This window comes from Phyllostomus discolor, chromosome 2 (assembly GCF_004126475.2).
Source record: "Phyllostomus discolor isolate MPI-MPIP mPhyDis1 chromosome 2, mPhyDis1.pri.v3, whole genome shotgun sequence".
In the NCBI taxonomy this organism is placed as follows: domain Eukaryota; kingdom Metazoa; phylum Chordata; class Mammalia; order Chiroptera; family Phyllostomidae; genus Phyllostomus; species Phyllostomus discolor.
Window position 1 is genome coordinate 205748421 of NC_040904.2, and position 27474 is coordinate 205775894.

Here is a 27474-nt window from a genome sequence, read left to right on the forward strand (position 1 = left end):
TATTTTTAAAAAGTTTTTATTTTAATCCTTCCTAGAGGAATACAGATTTGAATGAAATGCATTCATTCTATAAATACATTAGCAGCAAAACCTTCCCACCAGAGTCCTGCTAGTCCAGCCCGGAGGTGGTGCCCCGGCTCCGGAGGGTGTGTTCTATCGACCATCAACTTGAGGACGCCTGCTTCTTGCTGAGAGGAGGGTGTGCCCGTGAAACCAGGTGAGAGACCAGACGGATGCAAGAACTAAGCTGGGACCCTGAAATCACACCCATGTGGTGACCTTAAGAAGCCTTCCACCTTCCAAATCCTTTGGTATCCACACTTAACCGGTTGGTCCCTCACCAGACAACTGGGTAGGACTAACCCTGCAAATACACCAATGTGTCTGGACGCATGTGACATTCTGAGTTGGCAACATTTTGATTGTGTCTTGATCCTTTTCAGAGGTGAAGCCTGATATAAAGAATCATTCCCTCCTTCCTTCCATGGGCCGAGGTACCGCTTTGCCAGCCGAGTCCACGTGTGCTTGTTGCCAGGAGATAACCCGGTAGGCATTATCTGGCTCTCCACCTCCCAGTCCCCTTTGACTAGGGGCTGGAAGCTTTACTGGAGACTAAGGAACAAGCAGGTGCCTTGCCCTGGCTTCTGTCAAAGCTAGTTTCCTGGGCAGTGGCCCGGGCCTCTCCCCTTTTCTTCTCTCCCTTGTGGCCTACTGCCTGGCTGCTTTTTCATCTGCCCTCCAGGCACCTGCTGAAACTTTGGGAAGCAAGGTCCACCCTCAATTCCCAAGTAGAGATTAAGGCAGGTGGCGCTTTAAACTTGTTAGCTGCAAAGCAGCTTACACTACCGCATTTCAGCCTGCTCTGGGGTGAATGTAAGTCACAGCCGTCCACGTGAGATAAAAAACTAGAACCACAATCAGCAACTGGGACCAAGTTTAGAGCATTACTAAGTCACAGGACTTAGAAGAAAAGGGGATAGTGGAGTAATTTAAAATCAACCTGCTTTGTGTGGGCAGAGGGCAGCGCTGCTCAGGCATGAATGTGCACACAGATTAGCAGGTGAATGAAGGGCGGACCTCCAAAGTCGACACTTTCCTCCCCACACATCGCTCAAAAATAGGACACACGCTCTCTTTTCCCCACCTGGGTTAGAGTGTTTGTTTTCATTAGGATATTCCCCTAAGTGCTTTATCCACTCCCACTCAGTCTGCTTGGACCACCGGCTGGAAGGGAACCAGAAACCGTTTTATATAAAAGCCACTGTAGTGCACGCCTGTCACGTGTGTTTCTCCCTTTGCATTCTCTGTCCGAAAACAGCTGGCGTCTTCTTTATTTATGTGCCGACAGAGGCTCATCCGCTGCATACACGGCGCTGTTCACCCGGCAGTCTTCCGTCCCCACGGGGTCTGCTGGTTCCTCCTCCTCCGAGTCCTCCTCCTCTTCCTCCTCTTGCGCTGATGAGCTGGAGGTGGGCCCTTTGCAGGTTTTCAGGTGGCGCGTGAGATGGTATTTGGTTAAATAAGCCTTTGTACATTTTTCACACACATAATCCCGTTTTCCTTCGTGTGAATTAAGATGTTTCTTTAAGTGATTTGTTCTCAAGAACAGCTTATCACACTTGGGACACTTGATCTGGCGTTCTCTAAAAAAACACAAGAAGAAACCTTTGATTTGGGGTTACAAATGATGACTGAGGCACACTCTTATCTTTCATAATCTCTGGCCTTTGTCAGAGCTCTGCCGTCTAGAACACGGGTGGCAAACACAAGGCCCGCGGGCCAGATCCAGCCCTCCACCTTGTTTTATCCATCCTGGCACCTTGTCTCTACCCGGCAGCAGCACCAAGCTCCTTGCCCCTAGTTAAGGAGGAGTTACATTTGTACAGTCCTAACATTACATCCGGCCCTTTGAAGGCAGCCGCGAGGCTGATGTGGCCCCCTCGAAAATGAGTGTGACACCCCTGGTCTAGAATCATACCTTTTTGCATGAGGGATATCATACAGATAAGTCACACAACACCTGTACGGTTTAAACAGCATGGACTGATTTTGCCTATTTTGAAATTCTATGTAAACAGGATCATACTGTATCTTTTTTATCTTTTGCTTCTTGCATTCAATATGGCATTTGTGAATCCATTCAAGTTGCTGCGGGTTATCAGTAGTTTGTTCCTTTCCATTGCTGTTTACTACTTACAAACACACAATTTATCTTTTGTTAATGGATATTTTGGTGGTTTCCAGTTTTTATTACCACAGGCAAGGCTGCTATCAATATTTATATACTTGCGTTAGTTTGCATACGAATGGGTTTCTCTAGGGCATACATATCTATACTCAGGAGCCGTAGAGTTAGATCAAAACATACGTACATCTTCAACTCTACCAGATGAAGCTAAAGCATTTTACAACTTCATTGTATTAACATACAGGTCCATCAACAGCCACTAGAGAGTCCCTGTTGCCTACATTCTCACCAGCAAGTGGAGGACTCAAGTCTGAAAATGTTTGCCAGTTGGCCAGTCAGTCCGTAACTGCATCTCACTATGGTGTCAGCGGTAACCCTACAGCAAAAATTATCCAGCTCAAAATGCCAGTAGCGCCAAGGTTTGAGTAATCCTTACTCAGACATTTGAGAGCTGAAAAGAACCTTGGAGAGCACATATACTAGGATTTTTTTAACTTTTGTTTTTTGAGCATCTGAACTGTATGTCTTAATGAAAGCCCAATATGTGAAACAGATAGAAGGGGGTTAAAATCCTTGAAGGAGTGGCAAGGGGTGGTGGGAAGTTCTGAGGTCTGGCTGCTGCTGGCATTTCCACCAGCTCCTCCCCGCAGGAGACGGCGCTGGCGGGTTCTGGGGAGCTACAGGATGTGGAAACTAAGTCCCTGCCTCATGGAGCTTATGTGCTAGTGGAGAAGCTACACCATAAACAAACAAATATACAGTGTGGTATCGGATAGTAATAAGTACTGTGAAAAAAAAAAATGAAGCCAGTTAAGAAAGACGGAATCCTATTTTAGGTAATTTAGTCGAGGAAGGCCACTCTGAGATGATATTTGCACAGAGACCTGAACGAAGTGAGGGACTGAGGCAGTAAGATATCATCCAGGGAAAGAAGTTTCTAGGCAGTGGAGCGTAGTACACAGTCCCGAGACTGACGAGTGTTCAGTAGGCTGAAGTAGCAGCAAGGAGAGGGCCGGTGTGGCTAACGCAGAATGTGAGGAGAAAAGGAATAAAAGATGGATTGGGGGAGGCAGCCAAGTACTTCTGCCACATCAGGCAGGGGCGCCTGGGCTACGGTGAAGACCTTCCCACCCGATGCGTGAAACGGATAAAAGGCAATGCCAGGAAGCCCAGAGGAGACTTATCAGTAGCTATGCGCACAATCAGATTTGTTTTCAATGGGGTGCTCTGGCCACCATGGACAGGAAGCAGGTTCTGTGCGTGTGTGTGCATCTGTGCAGGTGTGCTGGGGAAGGGATGAGGCGAGAGAAGTGCAGAAGCAGGAAGGTCAGCTGGGAGACCACTGAAGTGGTCTGTTCAAAACACGCTGGCGGTCTGGACGAGGCGAATTAAATGGGAGACTGAATGAAAGAGGACTCCAAGGAGGAGGCTTGAGCCCCTGGGATGAAAGGTGGTGCCGTGTACTGAGCTGGTAAGCACTGGGGAAAGTCAAGTTTGTAGGGATAATATTAAGAGTTGAGTTTTGGACAAACCAGGTTTGAGTTGCCTAGTGGACATCCAAACCTCAGAAATGCTGAGTCAATGGTTAGATATGTAGGACTGGAAATATAAATGACAAAGATGAAATCTAGGCCCTGGCTGGAAAGCTCAGTTGGTTAGAGTGCCCTGATCTGCCAAGGTTGCAGGTTCAATCCCCACTCAGGGCACATACAAGAATCAACCAATAAGGACATAAATAAGTGGAACGACAAATTGATGTTCTTTCTCTCTCTCTCACCCCCCTCCTCTAAAATCAGTAAAAAAAAAAAAAAGAAAGAAAGAAAAGAAAATGAAAACAAATGGAATCCAAAGCCAGGGGACTAAGGAGGTGACCTAGGGAGTAAGTGTCACTTCTGCTCTCTAGTTCCTCTTTCTCACAAGAAGGGCAAAGCCAGCTTCTGCCCCACGCCCGTGCTCCCAGAGGAACACTGTCAGAGAGGAGCCGCTCCCCGCTGCACCTGGCCTTAGGACTGCAGCTATTTTCTTTTCTGAGCAGATACATAGGATGAATTCCAACACTACTATATCCATTTTGAAATGCCTAAAAGTAAAACTACGAACACCTGAAATGTCTCCAAGGATCTCTCTGTATAGGAAGTCTAATGCCTCATTCCACTATATCTTGAGTGAATGGTGTTTCTTTTAGGAATGACTTACACTGGTTTAAACTTCTGACAGTCCCAAAACCTCTTTCTATTCCATGGGAGTTGGGCAAAGAGGCTTATTATATTTCATCATCCTGACAAAGAGAGTCCAGATTCACATTTAATAGAATTGTTTTCATTGGTCAATACCTGATAAAGCCAACCCCAACCCAAATGGTGAGAAAACAGTTATACAAAATACAAAATAATTTATATGGCATTATGCTGTGCAATGGCTAGAGAAAAAAGTGCAAATTTAGGAAGAACTTGGAAGAACAGAAAGTCAATGTCAAAGAAGAAAATAACTACTTTATTATATCCCAAACAGTACATATCCAGAATTCTGTGTTCAGAGCACCGAATTTAAAAGCAAGTGGTAAGAGAAAAAGTTGTAGAAATTAGGAACATTTGGCCTGATGAAAACAAGGTTTAAAGGAACCGTGATACAGTGATTATAAGTATGAAAGGCTGTCAATGCAAAGAAATACTAAATTTATATCATTTATATAAATTGGTATTATTCCAAAGGGCAGATGTAGAATAAATGGACGGACGCTGATACGAACTTGACTGAAATAAAACTCTCCTTCAAGACTAAAGGAACGATGTGATATTCAAGAGGAAACAATACAACTAGTTGCCAAAGATACTGTGGAAACAGGCCCTGCCTTTGGATGAACTCAGGAGCGCTCAATCCTGGCTGGACATCAGCGTCACTCAGGAAGCTTTAAAAACAAAAAAACCTCAAGGCCAGGGTTCTACCCCGGACCAGCTAAACCAGGCGGGGCCCTGACACCAACTGTTGTTTCTCACAGTCCCTGGGTGATGATTAGGAGCAGTGTTACGGGTTAAATGCTGTGCCTCCGCCTCCAAATGTACTTGTGGAAGGCGGAAGCTGCAATGTGGGTGGGCATTCGGGGATGGGGCCCACGAGAGGTAACTGGATTTAGATGAGGCCGTGAAGGTGGGACCCCCATGATGGGATTCATTTCCTTACACGAGGAACAGATTAGCACGGGCTCACCCTCTCCACTACGTGAGGACACAGCCAAAGGCAACCATCTGCAAGCCAGGGAGAGGGCCCCCACCAGGAGCCACCCAGCTGACACCCTGCCCTCAGATTTGCAGCCTCCAGAAGCGTAAGAAAACCAACTGGTTGCTTACGCCAGCCAGTCTAAGGTATTGAGCTATGGCAGCGTGAGCTGACTCATGTCAGGAGCAAGACTAAGTGGTCCCAGAGATAGCTCTCTCGGCTCTAGTGCTGTACAATTCTACCTACGTTTGATAGTGTGTCGAGTTTCTAAAATTTTACACTAGTAATTAAACTACTTAATAAGAGTGTTGTAAAAGGTCACTTGGAGAGTTAGAAATGTGGATCTAGACTCTTTGGATGTTTTAGTGTTTCGGGTTGCAATGCGATCGGGAATCAGACAAAGGAGCGGATATGGAAGCCAAGTATCTATCTGAACCCGACAGTAAGAATATCAAGTTTTCATTGAAGATAGATTTCTAAAGAGCACCTCCATAACATAAAAGTTACTATTTTCTCCCTCTTCTGACACTTGCTAAAGGCTCAAGGCCACAAAACCTCTTCTCCCTACAACTCCTGTGGCTAATGCAGGCTAGCCATTTGGTCACACTGGGGTTCATGCCGTGAATCCCTCCTGAAACGTGGACACCCCCCCTTTCAGTCATCCTGCCACGCAGCCAGAGCAGCCTTCGCAGGCAGACGCCTCACCACGGCATCCTCTTCCTTCAGACCCTTCAGTGTTCCGGGCAATGAGTACACTTAACATCGCTCAACTGCACATCTGAAAGTAATAGTGCATTTCCTGTTTTTTTTTTCGTAATTAAAACACAAGCACGCACCCACACCTCAACACACAGCAGAGCCCAGTACATAGGGAGGAAAACTCCTTCGGTGGATCCCCATTATTTGCAGAATAAAACTTCATTTTCTTAGCTGGGTGAAAGGTCCTTCACGGCGTGGCTGCCGCCTCTCTCCACACCTCTCACAGGCACGCTGCGCTCCGACGGTCAAGTGCCACTTGCTCCCACAGGCCCCTGCGCCTGTGTTTCTAAACAGGCCGTTCCCTCTGTCTAGAGTACTATTCCCATCCCTTACCCTTCTCTGCCTCCCTGAATAATTCTGACTTACCTTCCCTAACACGTCACTCAAACTGCCAGAAACCCTCCCCGGGACAGCCCAGGCTGAGTCAGGCGGCCCCCTGCTAGTGTCTCCCAGAACGCAGCGCTGTATTACCAAGTGCAACGCGGCACGGCGATTCTACAGCTGTGTTTCTCTCCCTGGACTCTGAGCTCTTTAAAGACAAGGGCTGTGACTCTCATCTCCGTATTCCACCACCTGGCACAATGCTGGTCACCAAGGAGGTACTTAAAATTTTTGTTAAATTAAGTAAATAAGATTTTGTTTTAAAAATATGAATAAAAGTAAACAGAGAGTAAAAGTGAAAAACAAGAAAAACAAAGCAAACAAGCGCAGCCTTCCAGAATAAACCCCAACCCCCAGTTTTCTGACCTCTGCTTCGCTAGGTGGGACATGGGCGACACCTGTGAGGGGCCCAGGCAGGAGACAGAAGACAGGTCAGCCCTGGGCTCGCCTCGAGGGGTATGCTGGCTGCGGGGTAACTTACTGTGTATGGATGAGCACGTGCTGCTTGAGGTCCTGCCTCCGCATAAACAGCTTGTCGCAATAATCACACTTGAGATTCTTCTCGCCCGTGTGGATAACCATGTGCGACTCCAGGTGCGCCTTCTGGGTGAAGGACTTGTCACACAAAGTACACCTGTAGTTCTTCTGACCTGCACATGAACCCAAGTCATCACACTGGGAACAAAACCACCGTGAGCACTCTCAAGACAAACAGGCACACACATACGAGTGTGTGGCAGAGGCAGGAATAAAAGAGAACTGACTGGCAGCTGGAACTTCACTTTCTAGGGCCATCTACTACCTAGAACCACTCAGAGCCACTGAATGTACATTCTGCAGCCAGCGCTAGTGAAGTGAGTCAATCTGATCCCTTCTAGGACTGCTAACATATACGTACTTTAAAAAATGTTTATAGTAGACATGATATAAAACCTGAAAAAAAAATCACATAATCCTAGGGGCAAGTCTATAGGTAAACATATTTTTACAACCTAAATTTATAGTTTTCTCTTTTTAAACATACAACATGACTTCATAAGCCAGGGATGAAGTATAAAATTCTGCTTAGAATGCAGAAATAAGACTATGCTAAGTCAGGGGGTGGCAAACCTTTTCTCAAAGACGAGTCAGTATTTTAAGCTTTGTGGGCAATACAGTCTCTATGGTGACTACTCAGTCTTAATGCGAAAGGATGAGGAAGAATATTACTTTCACAGATTTGGAGAGCAAATTACCCAGCCAAGAAAACTAAAACTTCATCAGTTACTTTGTGGTATGTACGGGAAAAAAAGGGCTACGAATACGGAGGTTGGTTTGCGTGCAGTCTAGAAAATGGAAACGCGGAACCAAAGCTCTGACGGTGCTCACTGCCAGCGCCCAAGGGAGAAAACCTGGCTCTGGCTGGTGAGCAGGCGGAGCTCTGACGGGAGGCTCAGGCTACTCCCATAGAATCCCCTTCAGTTCAAACAAATGGATCAACGTCCTGGTTACCAACTGCACTTTCCTGGTCACCTGGACACCTGGCAAGTGGAGTTTCCTCAGTGGTAACTCCCTCGGAGGAAGCACAACTGTCCCACCAAGTTCCACCACGCTCAGCGTCCTGCTGACTGCCAGCGGGACTGGTTCCTAACATCTCCCCTCAGCTCCACCTGCGAGACTATCTCACTGCAAAGCCGTAACTACTGCAGTTTCTCACTGCTGCAAAACCCCACTTTGATGGTCCAATGCACTTACCTGTATGTATCTTGAGGTGGGTCCGCAGGTTGCTGGGGTCACTAAAAGCCTTGCTACAGAAATCACACTTGTGGGGCTTCATGCCCATGTGACCCATGAAGTGGACATGAAGTTTGGACGGAGAGATGAAAGCCTGGGGGCACATGGAGCACTTCCACTTCCTTTCTTTGCTGTGGCCGGGCCCGTGGCTGCTGCCGTGGCCCTGGCTAGGAAGGTGGTTGTGGATGTGGCTGGTCAGGTGGGCTTTGAATTCTGAATAGGAATTGCACTCCTTGCCACAGTTGCAGAGGTGCACATCTGGGTGTTCAGGAACACCTTTAAAAAAAAAGTCACTCCGTATGTCCAGATACTTAAATTTTAAAGCTTACTCTTGATATTAATTATTGCTTACAATTTTTTCCTTCTTGCCCACTATCTATGAAAATAAAACGTCTGTTCGGTGCTCTATTCTCAGCCTCTCAAATAGTGCCAGGCACACAGGAAGCACTTAGTAAATACTGGACTATAAGACATATTTCCTAGGCAAAAAAAAAAAAAATTAAGATTCTGTAGCACATGCAAACTCATAACCATCCCTTGTCATCACGCATCACCATGACACAGTGCACCGAAAAAGCCCATGGAAGTTGAATCCATTCAAGGAACTTTGCTGTCCTCTATGAACTTCAGTCACAATGGTACTGGCTCAAAAGGCAGCCTACGGAACTTCAAATTCCCCAAATCAAAGTCCTAACACAAAAGTTCACTTCGTTAAATACCGTTTGGTCAGTAACATTCAGCTTGTGAAGAACCTCACAGGTTTTAACACTTTTAACAGAGGGGTAAATACCCTGCCTTTGTATACACAAAGGTTATGTGATTTGTTTCCGCTGATATTTAAATCATTACCGAAACTTTATTTTTGGCCCTTGTTTTCACTATCCTTGATTCATAACAAACAAGTCTTACATCTGCTTACCAATCTGCTGAGCATAATCCCGGCTGTAATAAAAGAGCAGTTCACTTTCGGGAGGGATGTCTTGTGAGGTGCAGAAGTAAATTTTTCCATCATGGGGATAAGCCACCAAATTCTGCTCTTCCCGGTTCCTAAGTTATCACATTGAATATATCAAGAATATTAATTAGGAAATATATACTAAACACATCGTATCCCAATAGCAACATCCTCTACGAAAACTTAGCTATAATTGCTCTGTGCTGTTTTTCTAATTCCATGTCCTACCCATGAGGTATCTGTATATAAACAGAATTCCTTCTTCAGTATATCAGTTTATTGCCCTTTACAGTTAGAAACACTAGAATCTGCTACTGAAAGCAAGAAAAGGAAATAAATTAAGTCTCTACAAAAAACAATATGACAGGAGGGTCGGGGAGAAGCTGGTACAGGGGAGATAAAGGGTGATGGGAGGAGACCTTACTTGAAGTGCTGAGCACACAGTACAATGCACAGATGGTGTATTATGAAACTGTACACCCAACACCTGTATAATTTTAGTAATAATGCCACCCTAATCAATGCAATAAACATAAAAAATAAAAAATTTTAAAAAACAATATGACAGAGACACAGGAGATAGATAGCTGAACATTAATCACAACTAGTGGTCAACAGAATGAGAAGGCATTCCCTGGAAAATTCAGCGGTAAAAGTATCATTCCTTATTGCACTGGTAGCGTGAACAGTTGGGAAAAAGGATAGTTTCTTGTGTTTTCATTTATAGTTACCGTCAGTTAGCAACAACTATGGGAGTACAGAAGGTGAAAGGCCTTCGGCCTTGCAGTAAGGGCAGCTAGCAGTGTAAGCTGTATTCTTCGTCACTCCCCGCGCGTCACCAAGCTTCCTACTAGACAACATCTGACTCGTAACAGTTTCTTCCATCCAGGGCTACTCTTACCTGGCCTTGCGCACAAACATCATCCAATTACATTCATTTTCGTCAGTGGTAATGATGCAGAATTCAAGGACGCCATTGTGGTATATCTGCCAACAGAAGGCAAACGAACACATCAAATGAGCTGACAAGTGACACACAATGCTCCTAAGTTAAGGCTAGCGTCCTCCTGTACTTTGGAGTGGGGACTAGACGTTTGTCATTTCACCCGTCCCCCTACTTCCAGCAGTCGGATAAAGACCATCAGAGATCTACAATTAATGTTCGGTGTGTAGACAGACAGTATTCTTGATTATTCACATTTTTGCTTGACTGGAAAAAAACAAAAGAACAGTCGACTTGTTTGTATGACCTACACGGCACTGACTGAACTGTGAGGTGAGAGAACCCCCTCTTTGCATTATTTCTCCAGTGGACCTAGCATTCTCCTTTGTTCCCCTTTGGGTTCCAGACTCAAGGGCCCCGATACCAGTGGCTCCTTACTTTCCAGTTATCACAAGACCCACCTTCCCTCACTTCAATATTAAAGCATCATTCCCAATCTACTAAAATTCAACATAAACATGTTTACAGGACATGTTATATCAAAACCTTGTGTTTCTAGCCCTCCCTTTAGAAAACCAGAGAAACCACCTTAGCTTCTAATTCCAGAATTGCTTCCCATGCTAAAACATTAAGGGATATTTTAGTCAATTATAAAACAAGACTTTGATCATATAAACAAAGCCTACAGCCTCGGCTGTCACAGGTAATTAAAAAGCAGACTCATCTGATTATCTAACAAAATGGAGACGAAAACAGTTCACCCTCTCTATTCAACAGCTGGTGTTCTGCTATGTGATATACGTAGCTGGAATGCCAAGAGCAGAAAGGATGTCATGTTAAATAAATGACTGAGAGTGCACTGTACGTGCTGGCTTCTACATCACTTTTAGCTACCTCCACACCCAAGTTCCATGAACACTGACCTTCCAGACGTGGTTAACCGCCTTGTCTGTCCACTCCGCTACTTCCATGGAGTGACTCTGCTGGCCAATGAGAGGCCCAAAGCAAGTCCGCACAGGAATGGTTTCACCAGCCCACACACCTGTCAGTAGAAGGACACCACCTACACAATCAGTGATTTACACATCTCAGGGGATACAGAAGAGAGAGTAGCTTAACTCATGCAAAGAATCTTATTTTCAGTGAGGCTAAGAAATTCTGATATTCCAGAACTCCTGAGAGGTAGCTAAGTCTTATGGGTATATCCTGTAACTACGGAAAATTTAGTGAACGGATTAAGTGGGGCTCAGAAGAAATACGCAGAGTAAGAAGTGGTATCAGAAATTCCTGAACCCAGTTTTATACATAAGGAGCCAAACCATGTCCCTCCAAATATGTTATTTTGGAGTAATTACATGAAAAGACTAGAGAATATTATTATTATAAAAGTATAAAGCAGCCCTGGGTGGTGTGGTTCAGGTGGTTGGAGGGTTGTCCCATAAACCAAAAGGTCACAGGTTGAATTCCTGGTCAGGGCACATGCCCACACTGAGGGTTCAGTCCCTGGTCGGGGTGTGTACGAGAGGCAACTGGTTGATGTTTCTCTCTCACACTGATGTTTCTCTTCTCCTCTCCCTCCCTCCCTTCCCCTCTCTCTAAAATCAATAAACATGTCCTCTGCGAGGATTAAAAAAATTATATAAATAAATAAAGCAACTGCTACAAAACAAATCAAACTTCTAAAACTGTGCTTAAGGCACTGCTGTATATTATCTAAGCTGTTTAGTGCTTTCAACTGACATCATGCCCAAGCTACAGCTGAAAGAACAATGAACTCTGACTCAGTCTTTCAAAGAAATGGCACAGTACTTCAAAACCCATGTTAAAAAGTCAAATGCAGGTAAGCACACTCGGGCAGTCTACATTCCTTGTTCCCAGGGAGTATTAGACAATGTACACACATTTGATCTAAAAATATTTTGTTATACGTGGTAATCAGTGGTGAATTTCCCTTGTTTCTGTAAGAGAAAGAAGTTCAAGGAGTGTATTGTCAAGGCAATTGCTCATGGATGACACAGCCAAGAACAGAAGTGGAGTCTTCAAAGACTCAGACCAGGATTCTCTTCTCTATTCAATTCTGACTGTTAAGAAAGGGGAACATTTCCAATAAAGTTCTCCACTTGATTTATTCCTATCACCACTGGACAAGGAAAACACTCCCTAAAAGAATAAATCTTAAGCCATAGATTGACTTCTGGTCAACCAAATCATCGCTGAATTATACGCGTCCACTTTTACAACTCGACCTCACAGAGAGAGGAGGGACTGGGTGAGGCTGTACGGCTCCATGGGTCTTACCAACTTCTGCTCCCACGATTGACTGGCGGAGAACTAGCTGCTTGGGGAGAGAAAGCCTCGCTCTGCTCTCTATGGGAGTGTCAGGAACAAAAGTCACCGGTCCGTGATCAGGGCAGTCTGAGGGATAGGCTCGGTCACAGAGTGTGCACCCTGCAGATGGAAAATGTGAGAAACACAAATGCGTTTACTTCAAGCAGGCTGAATTACCACCTGCTTTTCTAGTTAACACTAACTACTAAACTGTAACCAGTAAGAAGCAAGGTTCTAGTAGAAATACTCTAATCGAAAACACCTCTCTTGCCCTGGCTGGCGTAGCTCAGTGGATTGAGCGCGGGCTGTGAACCAAAGTGTCCCAGGTTCGATTCCCAGTCAGGGTACATACCTGGGTTGCAGACCACGGCCCCCAGCAACCGCACATTGATGTTTCTCTCTCTCTTTCTCCCTCCCTTCCTTCTCTAAAAATAAATAAATTTAAAAAAAAACCTCTCTCTTACACTAAAATATATATCCACTCTTATGTCTCTCTTTAGCAAGATGAGATTTTTTTCCTTTTGATCTTCTTCAGTGCATAACAGAAAGACATCAAAAAATAACACTACATTAGCTCAAGAATCAAACTGAGTCATCCCTGGGCACATCCTCCCATGTATTTTAAATTATCTCTAGATTACTTACAATACCTAATACAATGTATTATTTTTAATACCTAATAAATAGGCAGCCACACCACTGCGTCCTCTTTTGCTTTGCTATAAACAGACTGGTCAACCAGATTTTGATGGCAGACTCTTAAGCCAAAAAAAAAATATTTACAACCTGCTCTTTGGGACAGCAGGTGGAATATATTCTTGCAGCAGACAAATTTGCTTAAAATTCTTACAATCTTTTACAGGGCCTTTCTTTCTGCACTGTCAGAGAAGGTGCTTCCTGTGCACACTGCCGCCTGCGCTTACCACCTCGCTTCTACAAGCTCTTCAGCGTCCTTCTCCACAAATCGGTTGCTGCATTCTTTTACCTTTCCTTCTCTCTGTAAAGGAGTAGTATTCACGACCCTATTAGCCAGTGACTGAGTTCACGCTTTCCCAATTTGTTCACAGATTAAGTGGAATCTGTAAACCTCAGAGCCACAGCCATCCAACTGCCTTTTCTTCAAGCAAGCAATCCATTAGTAGTTTCTACTGAATAGAATAAGGTATCAGTAAGCTTTCATAGTTAGCCAGAACGGTAATAACCTATCACTTCAACTACTGATTGATTAAAAATTTGAGTATCAGATTAGAGATTCCCTATCCTTGATGAGAACTGATTCTCAACAAGACGGGAACCACTTCCAAACAGAGGGAATTCAGGTTTCATATAGCAAAAAAATGCCCAGAGGTTCCTCCCAACATACAGATGGCCAATAAATCATGTAAAGACATTCAACATCATTAGTCATTAGGAAAATGCAAACCAAAACCAGAATGAGGTGCCACTTTCCTTCCACAGGATGGTTACAATGAAACAGAAAGAAAGCACTGACAAAGATGGGGAGAAGCTGGAACCCTCCTGATACACCAGAGCTGGAAATACAAACTGGTGAAGCCATGCTGAGAAACTCTGGCAATTCCCCCAAAAGTTAAACATGGAGCAATTTTCTTTTTAGATACACGGATGGGGCAAAAGTAGGTTTAAAGCTGTAAGTACACGAAAGATGGAGTTTATTCTTATAGTATTTATTATTGCATTATTTTCCACACAAACCATAAACCTACTTTTGCCACACCCTATATACCCAAGAGAATGTAAAACATGTTCATACAGAAACTTGTATAGGTTGGGGCAAAAGGTTTACAGTTTTGAGTACACAAAAGAGAGTTTATTCTTACATTATTATTTATGATTATATTATTTTCCATACAAACAACTATAAACCTATTTTGGCCCCACCCTGTACATAGAAGTTCATAGCAGCATTATTCCTAACAGCCAAAAAGGAGAAACAACCCGAATGTCCATGAATGGTAAATAAGATGTGGTATATGCATACAATGGACTCTTACTCACTCACTCACAGAAAGGAATGAAGTACCGACACCTGCCACAAAATAGATGAGCCATGACAACATTATGCTAAGGAAAAGCCAGACGCAGAAAGCCACATACTGCGTGATTCCATTTATACGAAATGTCAGTAAGCAAATCCATGGGGATGGAAAGTAGACCAATGATTACCTGAGCACTGTGGGCGGAAGGAGGGACTGGGTAATGAGTGACTGCTAATGGGGTTTCTTCCTGGGGTGATGAGTATGTTTGGGGATTAGGTAGTGGTAACGGTTATACAACCTTGTCAATATCCTAAAAACCACTAAACTGTACCCTTTAAAATGTGTATGGTAAATTATATCTCATTTTATAAAAACACATTTAGAAGCAAGAGGTTTTGCTTGCCACTTTAAAAAGGATCAACAGAGCACTGGCTGGTGTGGCTCAGTGGATTGAGCGCTGGCCTGTGAACCAAAGAGTCACTGGTTCAATTTCCAGTCAGGGTACATGCTTGGGTTGCCGCCAGGTCCCCACTAGGGGGTGCGCAAGAGGCAACCACACACTGATGCTTCTCTTCCTCCTTTCCCCTCTGTCTAAAAACAAATATTTCTTAAAAATTAAAAATAAATTAATAAAAAGGGTCAATAGGCTACTTGACACCATCTCTTACCAATTAACGAGCCTGCATTACAGTCCCAGATTAAAATATTTAAAGTTATAAATTTGAGATTGGAAAGGTTAATACAAAGGTTTGCCCATTGCTTGGCTTCTGCAACACCAGAAGTTTCACCCTACTCTTCTGACTCTCCCACTCAGTCTCCTGTAGAAGCTCTTCCTCTGCTGCTGTACCTTACCATCCCCAGCCCTCCCGTCATTCCATGCTCTTGCTGGATGACCTCACCCCACTTGCATGGCCATGAGTAACACCTTCCTGCTAAGGATCCCTAAGTATTTCCAGAGAGACACATCCCTTAGCTCCAGACTCAGCTTCTCATCGGACATCTCTTCTGGGTATCTTACGGACACTGTAAAATCAGTATATCTAACACTGAACTCACCATCACTGCTCAAAAAAAAAAATCTACTCCTGCTTCACCAACCATTATCCTAAGGCATGGTACCACTATCCACCCAGTTTTCCGTGACAAAAACTAGGGTTTTCTCCTTAACCCTTTCCTCCTCCAGCTTCATCCATTCAAGGTCTGGCGAGTTCTTGTAAATATCCTACATTTTCTACTCCAGGCTGGAAAATCATGTTTCACTTAAATTACGGCATCATCTTCCTTACCGACTTGCCTCTAACCAACTAGTCATCCTCACATTACCCCATCCCTCACTCCTAACAGTCCTTCGTATTCTGGCTCCTACTTCTTTCGGCACATGCCCCTCTTCTCACCCCCCGTTTTACACTTCAGCAATTCTGAACCGCTCAGGATTCTTTCAGTTCTAGGCACCCAAGGGATGCCAACTCCTGATTCTCGACTGCCAACATCTTTCTTGTCCTTCAGGTCTGTGCCAACATGCACGTTACCTCCCCCCGTAAGTTTTCCTGCCCCTTCATGCCCCTCTCCTCAGGGGTCTCCTTTAGCACCTTGCCCTTGATCCCATCTTGCACTTATCACACTGTACTGCAACGGCCTGTTTCCTTGCCTATCCTTCCCACCAGACTACAAGCTCCTTAAAGGCTTGTGCTGACTCCTTAGACCATTTCCTCTCCAGCATCTAGCACAGAGGCTGGTATATAATATACAATCATGCTTCCGTGTAATGAAGCATGCACTGAAACCAACAAGCTGGCTGTTTTTGTATTTTTTGGTTTTGTTTTCCCATAAAAATAACTTTTATATGCCCAACTATGGCAATTTAGAGGCATTGGGAGCAAAAACAAAATTGCATTTGTAACTGCCTACATTTCTCCATGGGGATAAAAAAGTACTTATGATGTAATAAATTTTGCCTTATGTTGAAAGAGCATAAGGCAAGTCACACAGGATACCTTACTAAAGTTTATTCCTATAATGAATTCTCTATTACTGAAACCTTCTGAACTACCTTACATATTATTGAGCTCAGCTCATCTGTAAACTACAGAAATGACTATGTCTCCTTCCTTTGGGAGGAAGTTGAAAAACTGATGAAATGTCTATGTATCATTTGGCTTACTTCAGGGAAAGGCACATTAATATAAAGGACACTACAAAGGCAAAGAAAAATTACGCAGCCTAGCTACTTTCTATACTCCTTTAACACCTGACTGTGTGACTAAGCCTATTGGGGATGATGGCCCTTTCCACCAATATTTCCAAAAGAAAAAGGCTAAGCACACTCACAAATAGTAAACAAGGTTGCCATATTTTCCTTGTTTGAATTGGAGTCTTCCATTTGCAGTGAAGGTGGTACAAAAGAAAGACTGTCTGAAGATACATCTACATGACCTGTCCCCATAGCAACCTCCTGGGTGATGGAGGAGACAGCCACAGGTTCTAGGCTTAGGCCAACTTCATGGAGGGAAACAGATTCTAGGGAGGCGAGGTTGTGTGAGGTAGAGAGTGCCACGCTTACAGAGTTGGTGCTCATGGCCACGGTGTGGATGGAGTCACTGAGGGCACTGTCAGACATCCCGTTGACCCGACTTGCAATGTGGTCTGTTTCCATGACCACAGGGAGCTCCAGGCCGTTCCCATGAATGGGAATCACACCACCGTGTCCCACAGCATCTGCTGCAAGGTTGTTGCTCACAGAATCCACAGACAGAGGTTCATGACTTCTGGAGCCAGCTGGGATTTGAGCATGCTCGCCCGCAACACCGTCCATCGTAAGCTCTTCTGCCATTCCATCTGTGGAGATGGGGCTGGTAACCCTAGACACGTTCTCCATGGTGATTGTTGTGTCCAAGGCCACTTCATGGCCATCACTGGGATGAAGACTCTGGGCACCATGCGTGTTCACCGAGCGAGAGTCTATTGAAACAATGCCTTGTTCTAATCCAACATTTCCATTGGACTGATAGGGATCTAGCGCTGAAGGGTTATTGGCGATAGATAATGCTGTGTTACCATCCACATTGATAGAGTTGGGATGGATGTACTGAGGCGGCGGTCTGTCAGCTAAGTAAGATAAAATGCCTGAGAAAAGGAAAAGATGAGATAACAGAGACATTTTAGTACACTGCTAAAATAAAGAATTTCAAATGCTAGAAGCTACACATATAACTAATCTCCCAGCTACTTCTTTGGTTTACTATATATATATATATATATATATATATATACCTTATAAAGAGCAACATGCGTATACCATAGTTCAGTTTTTCCTGTGAAACTAAGAAATCATAAAAAATCAACTATGTTCCTTTGAAGTCACTGGAAATCAATCATTTAAACACTGCCTTTACCGTGTATGTGGTTGGAATTCCAGAGTCCTAAGATGCTGAAATTTGCTCTATCAGAGTTAAAAGGTAAAGAATGATTTAAAAGCAGATCTTCTGTGTGGAAAAATAAAATTTAATTAAATATAACTTAATAAACTATCACAACACACTGGGCTCTGTTCAAAACACGCCCCAATTGCACCTGCTTTATTAAAGCAGAAAGAAACATCCACACAGCGTGCTTCTGGGGGTGCGGTGGAGCGCCGCCTGCTGCGCTGCAGGCAGCAGTGTGCTTTGCTGGAACCTCTCTGGAAAGGACACTCATTAAGAACCTCAAAATCGTTCATGCCCTCTTACATAAGAAATTCCACTTATGGTAATACTCCCTAAATGCATTTTGTAAAGATTATACACAAGGATAATGGTAATAAAGAATGGAAAAACCAAACTGTCCACAAGTAAAGGCTGATATAATAAACTATGAAATATCCATTCAGTACAATGTAATGCACCATTAAAAAGGACATTATGAAAACTGTGTAGCAACTGGGGAAAATAACGGTAAAAACAGAGAAAAATATTAAGTGAAAAAAGTAAAGACACAATTATATAGGAAATATAGTCTTAATAACAACAACAAAAACAACAGCAAAATCTGTACACCAAAAATAAAAGATAGAAAGGAAATATACCAAAAATATGGATTATGGAACTGAGTGGTCCCCCTATCTGCTAAATTATCTGAAAGAGTAAATAATGCTTTTTTTTAACAGAATAAAAACTCAATAAACTTTATAATAAACATGACACTGTAGCAGGACATGTGGCCGGCAGGAATTACAACTGCAGAATTGTAAACACTGACCCACGGAGATGCTGGAGGAGAGGGGAGAAAACTGTTTACGTGCCATCAGGAATTTAGCTTAGTCAAACTGCTGTATTAATAATGTGTTCCCTGTACATTCTAAGAGGCAAAGTACACACATATAAACGGATGGCTTTTCCCCACCTGAGTATTTGTCTCATCGCGACAAACAAAAGTGTTATTCAAGTCTTTACGCACCGAGGTTGAGTCAGCCCTATTTTTTCTTCTAACTCCCCAAAGAACTATAAAGCTTACCAGGTAGAATGGTTCTGAAGTAACTGCTCTCCAGGTGGGGGTACGGTGGTGGAGGTAGGGTGTAGTTTCTTTCGGGCAGCCCACACATCACCCCTCGATCGCCAATACCCATGGGAAGCATCAGAGACAAAGCAGAAGGCAGAGAGCTCAGGGAGGGGCCCAGGTTTGGAATTGCCACTGGCAGGCCTGCGAGAAAATGTTCTTCTCAATTAAAAGGAAATAAGTATTCTGTCTCACCACTATGCTATATGTCTGAAAGTAAAACAAAATAAAAATTTTAAAAAGTACTTAAGAAGGCTCTCTACAGTGACTGGCTAAATTCTTAGGCTGGTGCACGTTGGCAGAAATTTCACCTAGTAGCCCTTCGCATCCCAGACAGGCACATCCACAAACAGGCAGTAAAGTGAGTTAGTTCTCAAGTTAGTTCTAAGATGCTGTGCTGATCCTCGGTCGTCTACACTGCTTTTTTTAAAAGTATATTTATTGATTATGCTATTAGTTTTCCCAATTCCCCCCCCTACCTTGCACCTCCTAGCCCTCCAGCATTCCCCGCCTTAGCTCATGTCCATGGGTTGCACATATACATTCTCTGACTTCTGTCTCCTATACCATTCTTTTCCTCTACCCATCTATTTTTATGCCTACCAATTATGCTTCTTCTTCCCTGTACTTTTCCCCATTCTTCCCCTCCACCTCTCCACTGAAAACCTTTCATATAATGTTCATTTCTCTGATTATGTTCCTGTTCTAGTTGTTTTCTTAGTTTTTTCCACTTTAGGTTGTTGTGGATAGTTGTGTTTGTTGTCATTTTACTGTTCATGGTTTTTGATCTTCAATTTTTTAGGTAGGTCCCTTTAACATTTCATATAATAAGGGCTTGGTGATGATGAACTCCTTTAACTTGACCTTATCTGGGAAGCACTTTATCTGTCGTTCCATTCTAAATGATAGTGTTGCTGGATAGAGTAATCTTGGATGTAGGTCCTTGCCTTTCACAACTTGGAATACTTCTTTCCAGCCCCTTCTTGCCTGTAAGGTTTCTTTTGAGAAATCAGCTGATTGTCTTATGGGAACGCCTTTGTAGGTAATGTCTCCTTTTTTCTTGCAGCTTTTAATATTCTCTCCTCATCTTTAATCTTGGGTAACTTAATGATGATGTGCCTTGGTGTGTTCCTCTTTGGGTCCAATTTCTTTGGGACTCTCTGGGAAGTCTATTCCCTTTGCCAGATTGGGGAAGTTTTCCTTCATTATTTGTTCAAATACGTTTTCAACTTCTTGCTCTTGTTCTTCTCTTTCTGGCACCCCTATAATTCTGATGTTAGAGTGTTTCAAGTTGTCCTAGAGATTCCTAAGCCTCTCTTTTTTTAACTCTTGTTCCTTCATTCTGTTCCAGTTGGATGTTTACTTCTTCCTTTTGTTCCAAATGGTTGATTTGAATCCCAGTTTCTTTCACTTCACTGTTGGTTCCCTGTATATTTGCTTTATTTCACTTTGGTTATCCTTCGTTTGTTCTTTCATTTTGCAACCAAGCTCGATCAGTGCTGTGAGCATTTTGAATATCAATGTTTCGAACTCTGCATCAGATAGGTTGGCAATCTTGTCACTTAGCCCTCTTTCTGGAGCTTTGCTCTGTTCTTTCATTTGGGCCATGGTTCTCTGTCTCTGTTCTGTTGTAGGGGGCGGGGCCTTAGGTACTCACCGGGGTGGGGCAGCCCTCTCTGCTGCATTGTGGCGCTGTCTGTGGGGGAAGGGTCAGGGAGGGAACAATGTGGCTCACTTGCTCAGCTCTAGCCCCTTTCCAAGGGACTCTGTCGTGTGAGACTGGGAATTTCTCCCGCCGTGGCAACCCCCGTGGTAGTTTACAGCTGTCTCTGAGTCTTTAGTTTCCCATTCAGCCAGCCCCGCTCACCCCCTGGGTTCACCGCCTTGCCGTGGGTCCTTTCTGCTTGGCTGCCCACCTGCCGGTCTCGGTGAATGTTTCTTTAACTCCTTGGTTGTCGCAGCTCCATGCAGTTTGGTTTTCTGGCACTTCTGGTTGTTCACTGCTTTTAGATTGGTTGTTATCCTCCTTCTGGTTGTGCGAGGAAGTGAAGTGCTTCTACCTACACCTCCATCTTAGCCACAACTCCCCTACATTGCTCTTAAGTACCAAACATTTAACTACAACTAAAAACCTAGCATAAGTACAATTTAAGTAAACAAATTATACAGAGATACAAAAATGGGAAGAAACATACCAAAGTTCACAGAGAGGGTCTCTGGGTAGTGATATTACAGGGTTTTTTAAAAAAAAAAGATTTTTTTTTAGTTTACTATAATTTCTATTTCCTAGTCAGAATGTTTCACTTTTAAAAATTCATAGGTATGCTTCTACTTGGAAAAGAACCTAGTTAGAGTTAGATGCAAAACCGTATACACATACTTTCATACAGTCTTCTGCATGAGTGCTGTACTTCATGGTTAAAAAACATAACCCTGAGATTGTATCCACCTAGAAGTACATCTATCTGCAAAGCGGTGAAGTGACTCCAACCATGCCTAGGCATCATGATGAATACTCACCAACTCAGGCAGTGCTGGTGTGCATTGTATTTGCCAGTGGCAGTGTTTGTTAGTAGGCTTTTCCTCCTTAACAAGAGTGTCCACTAAAAGGAAGAATGCCTAAGAGACAACCAAATGAAGTAAAAACTAATAATTTTTTTTAAAAGTTCTTATGGACACTTAAAGGAATATAAAGAGGCCACAGTTATGATGAAACTTATTTAACGGCTGCATTTTGGTAATTAAGCAAGTAATTCTCTATAGGGAACTACTTAAACAACTTACAGATTTAAATACTCTTAAACATCAACTCCTACTTTGATAAAGTAGGTCCGATATGTCACAGTGCCGTAGATCCTTAAGAATCACTAGCTTACTTGTGTCACAGAAAAAGAAAATTAGTCTAGGCAGATAAAAAAGGTTTTAAAAGCACAGTGACAGGGAAAAATGAACTTCTCCCATACTATTATTCTCTCTGATTACTGAGGGTTGTGGGGAGCTCCACATAGGAGCTCCGTCTCTGCTGGCTTCCCTTTGCCCGTAATTCTAGGCGTATCTGCAGCTGTCAACTTCAGATGCAGGAGAAATAAAGTTCAATGTGTCATGCTAAGAACATTTATTAGAGTGACTTTGATGATCCTCTAACCCAGGGAAAGAGTGCCGAGAATGTGAACCAGACAAATAGGCGATCTGAGATGAAATGCCAAGTCAATTGCAGCTCCACACGAAAGGCCACCAGCTAAAGACGGCTATCAGAAAAACAGCTACTCCCATCCACCAGAATCCAATACTCTACAAAAATGTGTTCTCCCACTGTGCAGCCACATGTGAACTGCCATTCAGACCTGCTTGGCTTCTCCCTTCTGCTCCTAAAGAGGCTCTGCCCCCAACTGGGCTCTATTTAGAACTGATAATGCAGTAAGTGTTGAAATTCAGTCACTGTCCCTTACCACTCACCTGGGGCAGGGATGGCATTGTGAGTAGGCGAGGCAGCCAACCCCAGGTGACTCCCTGAGACGGGCAAGGCATTGCTCACAGAGGATGAAGTCAGCTGCTCCATCCCCACTGGACTCAGGTTCATTTCATTCATCCTAAGAAAGAGCACACATAACTGGTCATGGAAATAATTGCTTCAGTGACTCTGTTCAAGGTACTGAAGAACCTGGACCTATAGGGGTGGGGAAGCGGGCATTTCATTCTTGTGCTCACAGCACTGAGATGGCTAGTGTCACATTTTTTCTATTGACAAGGGAACTGGGATTCGAGAGACAGTAACTAAGTCAGTCAATGTCATATAGCACAAACAGGACTGTGCCCTGTTTCAACCAGGCGTGCCTTGTTCTAAACCCTATGCGCACTACCTAAAGCAAAGTTTGCACTCCTAAGAGCACACCGGCAATGAAGCTGGTTTGCTGTGTTGTTTTTTAATCATCCAAGTTTTTTCTTTCACAAGATTTGTTTTCTTTAATTGGCTTATTATTTTAAACCAGGACTTTATAAGCAGTTTGTTTTAATCTACACAAAGAATATTTGCTAGTTCTTTTTGACAGAAGTTAAAGTGATACTGGATCTGAATTAGATTATCAATGGTGTGAAAAAGCACCATATTTTCTCATGGATCAGCATTTTATTAAAATTCTGTGTCAAGATTTTAATTAATTAATATTAATAACATCCTCCACAATCAAGGTTTGTTATGTAAGATTTGCTGGGTGCTTTAAAAAAATTACTTCATATCTCTCAATTCTTCAAAATAAGGTAGATAAGGAAACTGAGCCTCAAAGAGCGCATGTCATAATCCCCAAATCACACAGCGATTAAGAGGAAGAGCACAGCTTATGCTGCAAAATACTGATAAAAAGTTTTTTCAACACATCAACTTTATCAACAAACCATTTTTGGCAGGCAGAAGAATCTGAGAATCACATTTTCTATGCAATCCCTGTTGCATTTGCATTAACAACGCCACCAGAATAAGAGTAATACTGATTTGAATAAGATAGTTATTAGAGGCTGTTATCAATCAGTATCAGATCCTGTATCAGAATTATAGACTGTCATTTTAAAAGTGCTATATTTCAAGAAGCTAGCCACCACACTACCCAAAGGAGGTCACTAATGACCTTCGATCCTTATAGTATCACAGTAATGCATATTCTTCTCTCTGTGCTTACAGACATGGCAAGGATGAGGAGTGGGAGGAGAAACCAAATGAGTCTACATCAGGGGTGTCCAATTCAAGTTCCCCAGGGGCCACATCAGGCTGGTGATTGCCTTCAAAGGGCCGAATGTAATTTCAGCTCCTTAACAGTGAAGGAGTAGTTACATTTGTAGAGCCCTAAAATTATTTTGGCCCTTTGAAGGCAACCACGAGCCTGATGTGGCCCCCGGTGAAAATGAGTTTGACACCCCTGGTCTACATGCTCCTTAGCCGTGAACACAAATCTAAATAGGTTTTTAATTCTGAACAATGGCAGTATCAGCTATCAATCAACCTGAAAATAATAACAGCTAACAGTTATTAATTACTCTCATTCGACAGTGTTAGGCACAAGACAAAGTAATTTACATGTAATTATCTCACCTAATCTTTATTACTACTGTGCAGGAAGTACTATCCTTAATTCCATTTTAGAAACAAGGAAACTGAGACTCAGACACTAAGAAACTTAACTCAAGACTGCAGAGTGGGGATCTAAATCCAGGTCTGTCTAATTGAATAGAACCAAGCTCTTAACTGAAATTGAAAAAGACAGTTACAATAAAAGAACCATTTCACCTGTTACACAGTTCCAATACATTAGGGCCTGTGTTTACATAGTGGGGCACGCATCAAGGCCTGCACAGACCTGTTTCCTGCATTATTCCATCCACAGACCTTATATCCCTGGCCAGGTAACTCATAAACTAAGCTCCCAGACATTATTGCTGAAGTACACAAGGCCACCAGAGCAGGCACTCTGAAATGACGGAGACTGCATGAAGCAGTGTAAGCTCATCGTATTGGAAAAGCAACTAGAAGCACATGACAGATCAGGTACACCTGATGAAGGACAACACCTTCATAACAGTAATTATGCTATTAAAAATGCAAAAATTCCTTGCAGACTAAAAAAAAACTATGGCTACCTTAATTTTGAAAGTTTCTGGGCTTGGGTTGGTTTAAAACAGACTTTACCTATAACTTTTTATAGCTACGAAGTTTTTAGTTAAAATTCTACAATCAATGGAGAAGTAATGTCCTACAAAAAAAATCGGTTACAATAATTTTTTAAAGTATAATTGAAAGTCTGTCGCTTCGAATCCCATTCTTCAAATTCCCGAACATTAATCTGTGTACTAATCTTGAGATAAAAATCAAAATGGTGTTTCTAGGTTAACTTCTAGGCCTTCTCAAACCAGTTCCAACCAGACTTTAATGTGAGAGGCTCAGCAGATTTCTGCTGCTGTGAGTCACTAAAATGTGATGACTTCAGCAGCCATAAACCGAAGGTAACCAGCATCCCACAGAGAGAAAGCAGATGTCAACGTCAGAAAGGTCCAAACCTGTAAGAATTTTTTATGAGTTTATTTGAGCCAAACTGACAATTATGGGAAGGCAAAACCTGAAAGGAACTGAGAAAATGCTCTGGAAAATGGCAGTTTTTTTACCTTATTTTATACACTACAATCAAAAGTAAGTGGGTCCATGAAATCCACTGGCAATTGATTAGGGAGGTGGGACAAAGCAAAGCGGGGAAACCTTGGGGACTGAACAAAAAAGTGAAATGACAGACGCACCCTTCCTCTACAAGGGTGGGGACAGCATGGTTAACAGTCGACAGTGAACATGACAGCAGTAACAATGAGCGAATTGGTGGTCTTCCTCCGGTGCGGTGGCTGGTGCTGCGAGGGGTCCCAATAAAGGTATGTTATCGTGGATGCAGAAGCACAACAGCAAGGCTCAATGAAAGCAGAGGTCGACGTTCGTCAGGGAAGATTCCAGCATGGGACACGACTGCCCGCCGTGACCTGCCTCCACTCAGAAGGTGTTTAACTCCAGACCCCCTGCATGGACACTGCAGGTCTCCGGGTTTGCAAGGCCCTGGCGCAGGCCTCGCCTGAGCTCATCAGCCACAGACTGTGGCCCCTTTTTGTCCACCCAGAGGACGGCTGCTCCATCCTCAATTTACAATAGGACCCTCGTAAGACTCTCATCCTAACGTGCAATTCTATTCTAACTACCTTCCTCATATGAGATCTTAGCGAGCAATCTCGGGACAAAGGCACCAAGGACTCTCTTCTTCCCTACTGGTACCTTACAAAATCATTTCCTTCTACTGCCCTGTGTTTCTAACCGAGGCATGTGTGAACGGTATGCCAGTTGCTTATCTTACAACTTTACTTAGAGTGACATGTAAGCAGCCAAGTGTAACTATTTCTGTACTGCACTGACATAGTACTGAAAAGTACCTAACTTGAAGCGTTAGCAGTAAGTTTTTAGAATTAAGAACTTAATTTCTCCACCTTACCATCTCAGCCAGAGGGTAACCAGCAAAATTCAAGGTGATGCATGGAGATGAGCTAAAAATACACTTCGGAACCCAGACGACGATATTATTAAATGCTCAAATAAGTCAAAGGCATAGAATAAAGCTGTCAACGAGCCAAACAGTCGACGCATGGCTATTTGGAACAACTATTCACAAGTGGAGTAAATTAGGTTGAATGAGAGTATATTCAACCCCACTCCAGTTTGTGGAATTCTTGTTCGCTTTGGTGCACAGATTCACTTGCAAACCGCACCTGTAACCTTCCCAATGGCACCCAACACAAGGCATTCTGGACTCTCGTGCCAGATGTTTTCCAAAGACGTCATCAGCGCTGAGCCCAGCTCAGGACTTACCTGTGATGCATCTGCTTGGGGTCGAGCTTCAGAGAAAAGAGCACAGGGGGGCCAGGGAACCCGCATCAGGGTTTACGTTCCAGGGTCACGTGCTACCGCATCTTGCCTACAACCGCTGCACAAAAGCGGACACTCGTCCCCGGGGCCTCCCGGGGCCGCCCAACTTCTCCCGAGAGCCGGCGGCCGCGCACGCCGTGGCGAGAGGGGACATGCCGGGGGACACCCGGGGCGTTTCCTCCAGGAGCTTCGGGAGCGGTGCTGCCCAACCTGTGGAGGGGTGGGGGGCGGGACAAGAGCAGTCAGCAAACACGGGGAGAACGCAGTCTCGGCCCCTCGATCACAGCAGAGCCCAGGCCTGGGGACAGCTCCTACCAAGGGCCGCCCACTCGCCTGCCCGCGGGCAGGGGGCCTGCGTCCTCACCGCCCCCCGGGCGGGTCCGCGCGCAGCCCACCTGCCGGCCGTACGCGGGGCGCGCGCCTGCCCCGCCGCTTTGTTCCTCATCCAGGCGGCGCTCTCCTCGGGACCCTCCCCGCCCGCTCGACCCCCCGCGCCCCGGGGGCCGCTCGCCTAACGTTTCCCGCCGGGCCCAGCCCGCAGTCTCCTCCGGGCCGCACCCTCCGAGGCGCGTTTCCGGATCCTCAGCCACTCTCCGCGCCCGCCGCTCCGCCCCTTGTGCGTGCGCCCCTCCCCGCCGAGGCCGGCGGCAGCGCCGCCGCTCCGCCTCGACCCTCCCCCAGCCGAGTCCCTTCGGCGCGTGCGCTCCGCGGGGAGGCGGGACAGAACGGGGCGGGGCGCGTCTCTGTCGGGCGGGTTCCGCTCGAGAGCACTGCGAGCTACCCAGTTGCTAGGCGACCAGCGCTGACGGGCGCGCAGGCAGTAGGTTCCCCTGAGCCCCCGAAGTACATCGGACTCCGAGTTTCCGTCTTCAAGGCTTACATCTGCTAAGGAAACGTGGGTCCACGCAAGCCCAGAAGATTCGAAATGAGGGACTTAGCACAGAGATGGCAGTGTTACCCACG

General features: G+C 44.3%; 1 protein-coding gene and 1 long non-coding RNA gene across 6 annotated transcripts; both read right to left on the reverse strand.

The window, feature by feature from the left end:
• PRDM4 (PR/SET domain 4) lies at positions 1 to 27178 on the reverse strand. 5 transcript variants are annotated; one of them, XM_036019528.1, is made up of 12 exons: positions 26907 to 27063; positions 26455 to 26721; positions 22527 to 22660; positions 19029 to 19214; positions 16869 to 17663; positions 12514 to 12663; positions 11139 to 11278; positions 10174 to 10259; positions 9237 to 9364; positions 8279 to 8593; positions 7026 to 7194; positions 1 to 1643 (listed from the first exon to the last, which is right to left on the reverse strand). In XM_036019528.1, exons 2-12 carry the CDS (start codon positions 26463 to 26465, stop codon positions 1331 to 1333), a joined length of 2427 nt encoding a protein of 808 aa, XP_035875421.1. In that variant the 5' UTR covers positions 26466 to 26721; positions 26907 to 27063; the 3' UTR covers positions 1 to 1330. The 5 variants fall into 5 exon arrangements, with proteins under 5 accessions (XP_035875421.1, XP_035875423.1, XP_028388336.1 ...); XM_028532535.2 differs by lacking the exon at positions 26907 to 27063 and adding an exon at positions 27070 to 27178 and having other exon boundaries at positions 705 to 1643; positions 11139 to 11257; XM_036019529.1 differs by lacking the exon at positions 26907 to 27063 and adding an exon at positions 27070 to 27137 and having other exon boundaries at positions 1331 to 1643.
• LOC118499177 lies at positions 4346 to 6382 on the reverse strand. Its single transcript, XR_004901703.1, has 2 exons — positions 6247 to 6382; positions 4346 to 5891 (listed from the first exon to the last, which is right to left on the reverse strand). It is a non-coding gene; the product is annotated as an uncharacterized LOC118499177 (long non-coding RNA).
• Positions 27179 to 27474: the final 296 nt, after the last annotated feature.

Bases quoted from the DNA above. Each gene is read 5' to 3' on its own strand.
- PRDM4 (XM_036019528.1), bottom strand. The intron at 11,279-12,513 runs GTAAGACCCATG...CTGATTGTGTAG, and splicing joins AATCGTGGGAGCAGAAGTTG to GTGGTGTCCTTCTACTGACA. The intron at 10,260-11,138 runs GTCAGTGTTCAT...TTCTGTTGGCAG, and splicing joins CGGTTAACCACGTCTGGAAG to ATATACCACAATGGCGTCCT.